The 10291-nt window shown below is 46.3% G+C and overlaps 1 protein-coding gene across 1 annotated transcript in view; it reads right to left on the bottom strand.

The window, feature by feature from the left end:
- TRMT1 (tRNA methyltransferase 1) overlaps positions 1–10291 on the bottom strand; it is an 11743-nt gene extending 1452 nt beyond the window's left edge. The window contains exons 1-13 of the mRNA XM_018566117.1: positions 10225–10291; positions 9224–9358; positions 7316–7371; positions 7095–7231; positions 6352–6539; positions 5500–5615; positions 4311–4423; positions 3314–3462; positions 3132–3215; positions 2233–2302; positions 1834–1968; positions 994–1076; positions 503–611 (exon numbers count right to left, since the gene is read on the bottom strand). Coding sequence (XP_018421619.1) covers positions 503–611; positions 994–1076; positions 1834–1968; positions 2233–2302; positions 3132–3215; positions 3314–3462; positions 4311–4423; positions 5500–5615; positions 6352–6539; positions 7095–7231; positions 7316–7371; positions 9224–9351 — 1368 coding nt within the window. The 5' untranslated portion in view covers positions 9352–9358; positions 10225–10291. The remainder of the gene's footprint in view (positions 1–502; positions 612–993; positions 1077–1833; positions 1969–2232; positions 2303–3131; positions 3216–3313; positions 3463–4310; positions 4424–5499; positions 5616–6351; positions 6540–7094; positions 7232–7315; positions 7372–9223; positions 9359–10224) is intronic.

The raw sequence follows: 10291 nt of genomic DNA, 5'->3' as shown, positions 1-10291 counted from the left end.
TATTCCTTCCAGAACTTAACCAAGTCAGCATAAGTACCCTGAAAGGACCTAAGGCAGTGGTTGGCGACTCCGGCCCTCCAGCTGTGCTTAAACTACAAATCCCATCATGCTTCTGAGAGCCATGCAATGCCTCATGTAGTTCCACAACAGCTGGAGGGTCACTGTTACCCACTCGTAACCACCTAAAGGCACCCTGGACCCTCCTGAGCCCAAGGTCCCCCACCACCCTTGCAACTGACTTCTCCTTCTCCCATGTCTCTGCCCTTATACCTTACCACTCCTCAGCCTGGTTACCGACTGCCCCCCAGCACACCTTTACCCCAACATTTGCCTTTATGCAGTTTAATTTACTTAAAATTTTGATTTTTTTTTATTTCCCTTCGATTTTCCAATAATAGGGTGAAATAATCAATCGACTTTCACTGCAGTAAATCGAAGGCATGGGATGGAAAATGGAACAGCGATTCACAGATACAATGATAAATAACAGATCAGGACTCACCCAGCACCTCACAATATCCCAGATGATAGAGGGGGGTGCATCGGTTTTGATGGCGTTCTGACAAGCATGTGACAGGGAGACCTTGTACCCAGCATGCAGCAGGGCAGACCTGGAAGAGAGGACAGTTCATCTTACAAGGCACATCGAGGTATAAATACCCCTCTCACCACGGGCACGCTGTAGCAGGAGGGTCTCTATTCTATTCTTAGCAACTTGGAATGGCTGACCTTGCCTCAGTAAGTACAACCCCCCAGTCACCCTTTTAGGTGCTCTCTGGATCTTGGCTGCAGGACCTAAGGCAGTGGTGGGCCCTCCAGCTGTGCTTTAACTACAAATACCAACATGCCTCTGCGAGTCATACCTGTAACTGCCAGTCTTGCAATGCCTCATGGGACTTGTAGTTCCACAACAGCTGGAGAGCCAGAGTTGCCCACCCCTGCTCTACAGGATCACAGCAGAGCTATAGAGTACTGGTGTGTTGTAATCCTCACCTGAACTGGAGCAGTCCGGGGGTGCTGCAGCGGATTGTGCTGCTCAGATTGTCCAGTGTGTAATATAATGGGATATCCAACTCCTGGACGGTGGAAACAAAACAAGTATTATATCTGCTGCCAGGTTACATACAGGTTTTATTTTTATTAAATTAAGCCGGTCACACACATGCCAGAACACAGCTCATTTACCCCTCACCTATGCGATGGATTGTGGATAGAGGAACCACCCGCTGCCAGCTATTGTATGCAAGGATATGTGGGAGTGTGGCTGTCAGAATACCTGTGACTTCTGCTGATTTTGGATACAGTCACTGCCATGACATCACCCACCCTTGTCCAATCAGAGAACTGCTAATATTAATTGGTAAAAATACTAAACGTTTGTACAACGGCTGCTATGCGAGCGAGCGACTCCCTGTGTTTTCCCAGCAGAAGGGAAGCTGCACAGCTCAGCGGCAGTACCAGGACCCCACGCACTGCCCACTCAGAAGAGAATGGTCAGAGGTCAGGCAGCTGAAAGGTCAGGGACTGTCAGACTTCACAGATCTCATCAGCTCCAAGCAGCAAAGTCGCACACACTAAATAAAGCTAAATAAGGGAGAAATAAGGTGACCCAGCACACTGAAGAACACTGTTGGAATTCGATCTTGCACTAGTTCTATGATCTTGTTCACACAGGTGGCAGTAAAAGCAGGCTTTACAAGCATTACATCCAACATGAGAGGTCACTAGAACAGGATTGTGCTTTAGATACAAATAGTTACACGTATGATATCAGGTGTAAGCAACGGTAATTGCCTTTCAGGACTCCCCCACATACAAGATGTTTATACTCACCTCAGAGACCACACTGAGCATTCCCTCTATTCTGTCGGATGTCTTGAACCTCTTCGGGTTGCGCTCTGAAGCGGACAGAACTCTTTGCACAAACTCCTTGTCATGGAGTGCCTCAGCCCAGACGGGTCCCCCAACCTGAAACAAAACAACCTCTTCATCAGTCTCCAAAGCCTTGAGCTCACCACACATGCTACAATCTGATTGTTGGTAGAACAAAAGGAGATCATACAGATACATAGTGGCAAGGGCCTGCCTGACTGTATACAAATTGAATGGGTTAGGTAGGTGCTTGTATTACATAGTTTTGGTAGATCTAAAGTACAATCAGATTTGAATGTGTGTGGTAATCTCTAGGGAGTTCTAAAAAGATGAACACAGAGCAGGCGGACAAAGCCGTACCTGATGTCGCTGCTGGCAAAACTCACAGTTCATTCCCACTGGAGGACCACAGCCAGCTGAGTACTTCATGCTGTGTGGGTGAAGAAAAGGTTATTTAATGGGAAAACTCCAATCAGAACAGAAGAAAAGTCCAAATTTAAGGCAAGCATCTAGACAACGTAGAAAAACAACTCGGGGTTTTACAGTGGCTCTTACGGAAGCTAACTCACAGTCCATCTCCAGTCGATAAATGCTTGGAGGGCAACTGTGATAGGTGAGCAATGCTGCAACAGTCCAGTTGGTCTGACTGTAGGCTTGCTACAAGAGACGGGGTCAGAGTGTGCAACCATGATACAGGAGTCGGGGGGCAGAGAGTGCAAGCATGATGCAGGACACTGGGTCAGAGACTAACTATGTAACAGATGGTCAGACTAAGAACATGCTACAAGTAATGGTCAGAGACTGCAGACATGCTATAAGAGATGGTCAGAGTGCAGATATGATAAAAGAGATGGTCAGAGACTGTAAACATGCTACAGTAGTTTGCTGGAGAGTGGGGGTCATGCTTCAATAGACAGTCCATAGACAGGAGACACATTACAGGAGACTGCTCGTGAAACCTCACACGCAGACACACACATGAAAAATGGAATAAGAAAAAGGAATGGACAAAAAACAAAATAAACTAAAGACAGTGTGAAAGAAATAAACCATTTACTACTAATGTCAGTCTAAAGAACATCATTCCTTCACTAGCCTAAGAACCTAGGTAATGGAAACAGACGAATGTCTTCAGGGGCCGCATAGAAAACACCAAAGGGCCACATGTGGGCCGTAGGGTTCTAGAAGGATTGATAAAGCTGTAGCACACAGCCACTGTAACACAACTTATTAGCACATGAAATGAGAAGATCACTCACTTGTTTCCATGGGCAATGGCTCTACCCATACGCTGCAGATGGAACGTTCCACATCCCACACAGTTGTACACCAAGGCTTGTTTACTATGCAGAGAAATAGGGGGGGGGGGGCCATACAATTACATGTCACAGACTACACAACCTATATACAATAATCTGTAAACTGAACTCGGTAGGCTCACCTGGCGGACATCTTTACCTTGGCCTGACTTGAGAAGACGCGCACAAACACACGGATGTAGAAATCAGCGGAGATGCTGAGCAGGGGAACGATGTAACGTTGGTAACAGTTGGAGCGCATATCCAAACTGTGTAACAGAATCCGCAGAGCCTGAACAAAGAAGATACCGGACCCATCAAACACAAGACTGACGTGTATTCCTGGCAACAGCCAATCCCATCCCATCATTTTCTAATTTCATTACATTTTGCATCACTTCCTCTCTCAGTTGTAAGCTCTTAGGAGACGGACCCAACTAGTCTTCTTGTATTGAATTGTATTGTAAATGGACTGTCTCCTGTATTTTGTAAAGCGCTGTGCAAACTTTTGGCATTATATCAATCATCTTCCACCTACCCCCCGTTCTCTCCACCCACCCCCCCGTTCTCTCCACCCACCCATCATATATCTCTTGTATAATACATAGGATACAAAGAATCTAATTGGCTCAGATAGCCAACACACATGGCTCTTCTTTCAAGACATTTTATATTCGCAAACCTTTGAACATGGAGGAACCCTTAAAAAAAATGTTGATGTCTCAGGGAACCTGCTGACCATTACTAGATCTACAGCTCATAGTGCATAAGCATGATGGTCAGTGGGAATAAAGTCCCCCTTACAGATAACCACTGATCCTCAATGATCATTTTGGCTATTGATGAGAAATTGCTAACTTCTTAAAATGTGAATGTCCCCTTTAAGAAAATAAATAAAATGCAGGCATCTTCATAAAGGAAAAAAATGTGAATTATTGCACAGGAACCAGTAAACTTTGCTATTGGGATCAGCGGATGCAATGCTCCGGCTCTGGTCAGAAACAAACTTAGCAATAGAGAAAGAATGATTGTCTACATTGATCCATCGCCGTTGCACCCACACACTGATGACTAAATGCTGCCCTGGGTGTTATGGAATGAGCAGGTTTTTTCCTCCCAGTAACAAGACACACAACTCACCATTTCATGACAGAACCTGGACTTCAGAGACATGGCTCCGTATTTCCCGTAACAAGTCTCTCCGTTATTGCCTGCCATTACGGCCATATCAGTGCAGGTGACGCACAATAACCCTGCAGGATAAGAGGGGACAATGTGATAATATGTAGCCTTCCCTTTGTCCTGCACACTTGTACCGGCTCCTCTCCTGGACTGAAATGGCTTCCTCTGATTTCACTGCACACTGGGAGCTACTCACAATGTGCATTTAAAGCTGCAGCAAGTCAGATAGTGCCCGCCTCATTTCCTGGCTGGAGGGCGTCCAGAACCATCTAGCCCTGTCTTACCCCAGCCTGACTGTCCCCGGCCCACCCCTTTCATTTATTAGATTTCAGCTCTTTAAATCATGGAGGCTCAGCATCACGTGTGAGTGTCACCTAGAGCAGTCTATACATAACCAGTCTGCCCAGGAACACAAACTCCTTTAGACTGACACTGGCCCATCAAGGGATTTTTATATCTACATAACTCCTCCTAGATCCGGCCCACTGCTACTATCAGGGCTGAGGGCTCTTGAGAGACGTACTGCAGCAGGGTGCTATGATGTGCCATGTACAGCCCTCTGCCAGTCCCTGCCACCAGTCATGGGCTGCCTGCATTGCATATACAGAAGCACAGAAACCCAGTGATGACATCACTGGGCCTAAAATAAGATATGAAATAAAAATAAAAAGTTGGATTTTTGGTACCGATATTTTTTTTCCCGGTACTTGCCAATACGGAAAATCCCATTGAGGAAGCCAGGCGGCGTGTAATGACTTGCCACCAGGCTTCGTGATTAGCAGGGAAGACGGGCGGTGTGTAAAGACTCGCCACCCGGATTCCCGATAAGCAGGGAAGCCGGCTCCATGCTCCCTCATTACCAGGTGACGAGGGAGCATGGAGCCGGCTTCCTGGCCAAATCAGAAAGCCGGGCAGCGTGTAATAACTCGCTGCCCGGCTTCCTGATACCGGAAGCTCAGGTATAGGGCTAGGCATGAGAGCATTTGGGCGAGTAAGAGTACTCGCCCAAATACTTGGCATCGGCATAGATACTACTAGTATCGGTGTCGGTGCATCCCTAATAATAATAATAGTTTAACATGTGCCTTCTGACAGCTGTAACCCCCTCTGGTTGTGCCCAGCCTCAAATCACAGATCAGTCACCTACCTCCATCGCTGACACTCTGCACTGCTGCATCCAGAAACATGGCCGGGCTTCCATAGGGATCCAGATCTATGACATCAAAGCGATCTCGTATCCCCATCCTATTGTACATCAACATCCTGCAGACAAGGGAGCAGAGAGTGTTGGCATTCGATGTCCAATTCCTAATGAAGTCTACATACATTCAATGATGTGCCCAAAATATCTCCTTTCATTGTCTCTTTGCAGAACATGTCACTGGAGCTGGCAGGCAACAGACTATGATCATTGCATTGCTGCCCCTTATTGTCGTACCATCTCTTCGATCCAACATAACTGGCATCCATGAATCCATCACCGCTGCTAGTCCATGATATGAATTAGAACAAGACATAGTAAAAAAGGGACATGCCCACCTTATGTGTACCACGGACCATATGTTTTGCTTGCTTGAAAATGCCCAATATGCACATAAGATTTAATATAGCAAACAATTTAAAAACACAATCCCCTTAAAATGACCTTGGTCCGCTGAAAGGATGTGAATTACAAAACCCAAAACTAAAATTGTATTATACTGCAGCTGACCAGTCCTCAGATGTAGCAGCTGCAATACAATCATGTTTGTATTGAGATTGTAGTCCATCCCGGAGGGGGGGGGAGACTACTTTACAACACACACAGGGACCATGGGGAACAAAAGTAGCCACCATCCAGAAGGAAGGACAGTGTCAGCACCAATTCAGAGATGATTTGAGGATCTACAGCCGAGTGATACACAAATAAGATACATTTTTGTTCATAGTTAAAAAGGTACCTGAAAAGCATTTTTAAGGTTTAACTCCTAAGTTGAATGTCACCTTAACACAACCTAACCTGGCATCACTGTAGCTGCCCGTCACCAGGCTCTCCACGTTGTTGTACTTTATATTCCGTTTGATCAGCTCTACAGCGCTTAATGAGAAGTCATTGGCAATGATGCTGTGGAGGCCGGGGACTTCCTTGGCAAAGCGGATGGAACGCAAACCTGAGGCTGCCAATCCCTCCAGCACACGGAGTCCTTCCTGGAAGAGGGAATAATCAGTCATTATAGGGTATGGGTTACAGGAGTGGCACAAGAGTAAGTGGGGGGGGATTCAGTGGTTAAATGTCAACATGTGCTGAAGCCAGCGTGGGCATATCAGATTGTTCTGGCAAGAATATCTTAGTTCACCAGGAGCTGGATGGGGAGCGTATGCAGCAGAATAGAGGTTGATAAGTCCGATGGCTTAGTTTAGAGCAGGGGTAGGCAATTTCTGGCCCTCTAGCTGTGGTGAAGCTACAAATCCCATCATGTATCTGCCTCTGGGAGTCATGTCCATGGCTGTCAAAGTCTTGCAATGCGGAATCGGATTTGTTGCTGCACCACAGCTCTTCATATATGAATTCTGCACATCTGCCATCCAACACCAATGAAAGGTCACTGTGATGACCTCCATAGATAGGGGTGGTAGGAAGCGTGGACCTTCAAGTCACAGAATCCAAAGTCTCCATTGAAGACACTCCTGGTGACACAAGAAAGCACTTGGGACGCAATAAAAAAAAAAGGTACCTGAAGGCAGGTTTTCTTAAACACTTACAGGACAAGATTCCCCAACAGTGACAGTGCGGCGGCTGGAAGGGGCGTCATCACCTGGAGGAGGTTTTATTTCATCGTCTCCATTATCCGAAAGATTCACAACCACCTTCTTGCTCTCCCTCTCGCCCGGCACCACGACTGCAAAGGACAAAAAAACAAGTGATTAAAAGAAATGGAATGACGTCACAAAGTATATCATGGGGAACAAATGCAAATACTCACTGTCAATTTCTTTTTCTGCAAGACGCATGCGAGTAAATTCCGTGAGCACAGCGCATCTGCAGGAGAAAGCGAATGGATCACATAATATCAGCAAAAACTGCACACTGAGAACATTAAGGAATGAGACATAAGTGGGTTATCTTCAATGAAACAGAAGTCAGAAGAATCCAGAGATTAAGTAATATAGGAAGCAGAACCCAATTGCAAAGCTCAACCCCTTATGATCCGATCCTATAGATAACCCTAATTAACTCCTCCCCCGCTCTTCACCCCTTTCTGCTTTTTTTTTCTAAACAATCATTTAAACTTTTTTTCCCCCATCTTTTTACAAAAACTTGCAAAACTAGAAAAAACCCCACTTATTTAATTTGTAAATAACTTTGTACCAGAATCATAAATGGGACAAATCAGAGTAAGAGCGATACGTTTTATCTACAGAACAGTTTAAAGAAGAACTCTGGGTAATTTTTTTTCTTAATCCTTGCAGTCTGGCTACCCCCCACACTGCAAGGGTTAAAAGGAAAATTATGAGGCGAGTGATTTTCGCTCATCCTCATAAATAGAGCCGACGTGTGACAATGAAACTGTCACACGTCAGCTCTAGTGATCGGGAAGTGAGCGAACACATACCGTCGCTCGCTCACTTTCCGGTCATCTCCCTGCAGAGAGCCGTGACTGTCAGTCACCGCAGGGGTTCACTCCTCCCCTCTCCGATCCTCCAGTGCTGACTAGAGGAACCGACAGGGGAGGGAGCAGGCACAGCTGGTTCTACCTCTAGATAGGGCCTGCAGTCAATCAGCTAGCTGGGTGGATCCAGACAGCATTGTCGGGATCCGTCCCGGCTGCGGCGCTCTTGGTATATAGAGAGCTATATACTGAGCTTTGGGTCACGGGAGGAGGTTAGTATTTGTCCTCTCGTGACCCTTAAGAGAACTATGGGATACAAAGTTTACCCCTACTTGTTTTGGTCTGGGCCTGAAAAATAACAAAATCAGATTAACTAGACCCTCGAAGCCAGCTTGCTCTTTGACCAATCCCTGGAGCGTCTCTCCTCCTCCACTGCAGCAGTCTAAAGCTGCCCATACACCTATAGATGATCTGCAGATTTTCTGTGGTCAGATGGAAAAAGTGCAACGGATTCCTCCAGCTACGCTAAACTGTGTGCATGGAGGAATCTCATGCTAGGCCAAGCTTCAGTATCTTGCTAGTCGGCCCCGCTGGCTGTCAAAACACTTGAAGAATCTGATTGGATGCAGGCATTGTTCAGGTGTTTTGAGAGCCAGTGGGGCCGACTAGCAAGATACTGAAGCTTGGCACATGGGAGATTCCTCCATCCACACAGTTTAGCGTAGCTGGAGGAATCCGTTGCTCTTTTTCCATCTGACCATAGAAAATCTGCAGGTGTATGGCCTGCTTAGGGCTCACTTCATCTGAGCCTGACTCTTTAGCCATGGGAGTTCACCGGAAGCCTGATCACCGCCATGCCATGAGGCTACATTGGTCAGTTTAAGGTCCTGCATCAGGTTCTATACACAGTGTATAGAACATGGACGCAGAGGGACATACCATCGCTGCAGCGGAGTTGGTGACAGACTGGAGGGAGCGCTGTCACAGCTGGTCGGCTCCGAGGGTCGGGTGAGTAGAACTGTTATTTTCAGCCCCAGACCACAATGAGCAGTTAGGGCTAAAGTGGATAAACAGCTTTTAATAGTCACTTCCATACATGTAGCTTCCATATTGTAGTTAGGGGTCTTTCCAATCATCATAATATACATTTCAAAGACATTGTACAAAGTTCTTTAGGTAGAATGGTTTCAGTCAGTATCAGTAAATCAAAGTGTAAGCTTTGCAGTACAGGATGACGCTTCCCAACCCTCCCCGGGTACAAAAATCAGCCTTTTCTCTTACGTCAGATCTCTGTTGAACTCCTGGACAGGATTGTAGAACACTTGGTTGGCACTGGGGTAGATGACGCTGGCTTTCCCTTCTGTAATTATGGTTTCTCCCAACTCCTGAGATGCTGCCGGACCCTCCATCCTGAACCTGCAGGAAATCCTCGTCAGTTGTCTTAATCCGGAAAACAGAGCTGAAGAGTTACCAGAGAAGAGCTGAAGGATGGAGGCGCGCATCACAAACACCTGAGAGAGCAGTACAGTTATAGGACCTAAACTTTAGTATTCAACATGATGTTCTGAAGGAGAGTATAGGAAGAAAACTCTGTACTTGGTTCTTCTAATATTGATCAAGGAGATACTTTCCCTGATCTCGTTACCAGCATATCATTTTCTCTGAAACAACAGTAGCATTATAACCATATTCTGTCTCCACATGTGTGGTAGCCCGTTGGTGCTCACTCGGTGCCCCCACCACTGTAACCACATTGCCACTGCCAGCTCCTGGTCACTTTTTATGATTGGCAGCCGGATAGTCAGAAAGCCCAGTATATACCTCTGGCTTTAAGATCCCTTTAAAGGGCCAGCTCCCACCAGCAGAAAGGGGGTAATAAATTATGGGTGAATCTTGAGATTGGGCTTTAAACATCTGACAAGTTGAGAGATGTTAAGTGTAGGTTATTCTGAACTTAAAGTTTCTCCACTTATAAACAACTCCGCAATGGCAGCTCCCAAATTTCAACCCTAGCAGCTGCTCTTTAATTTCAGCCCATTCAGTTATTTTACTCCACATCCAAATGTCTTTACATGCAGAACAACCATACACTCTATTCCCTTCACACTTCCGAATTCCTACATTACACTGCTGCCTCCTTACCCCCAACATTCCTCCATTTGCCCAGCCAGGTACTATAAATGTAAAGATAACGCTGTGCAACTCCGTCTCTGCCCCGCCCCCGACTCATATATCGCTCCCCCTCGTACGATACACCCGAGCTACACGCTACTGCTACTCACGTCCCTCGGTCACTGCTCAACTTCTCTTTTCGGCATGTTCACAGGGGCGCCGCCATCTTTCCACGCT

This window comes from Nanorana parkeri, unplaced genomic scaffold, assembly GCF_000935625.1.
Source record: "Nanorana parkeri isolate BGI_ZX_2015 unplaced genomic scaffold, ASM93562v1 scaffold920, whole genome shotgun sequence".
Taxonomy (NCBI): domain Eukaryota; kingdom Metazoa; phylum Chordata; class Amphibia; order Anura; family Dicroglossidae; genus Nanorana; species Nanorana parkeri.
This window is presented reverse-complemented; position numbering and strand designations above follow the sequence as displayed.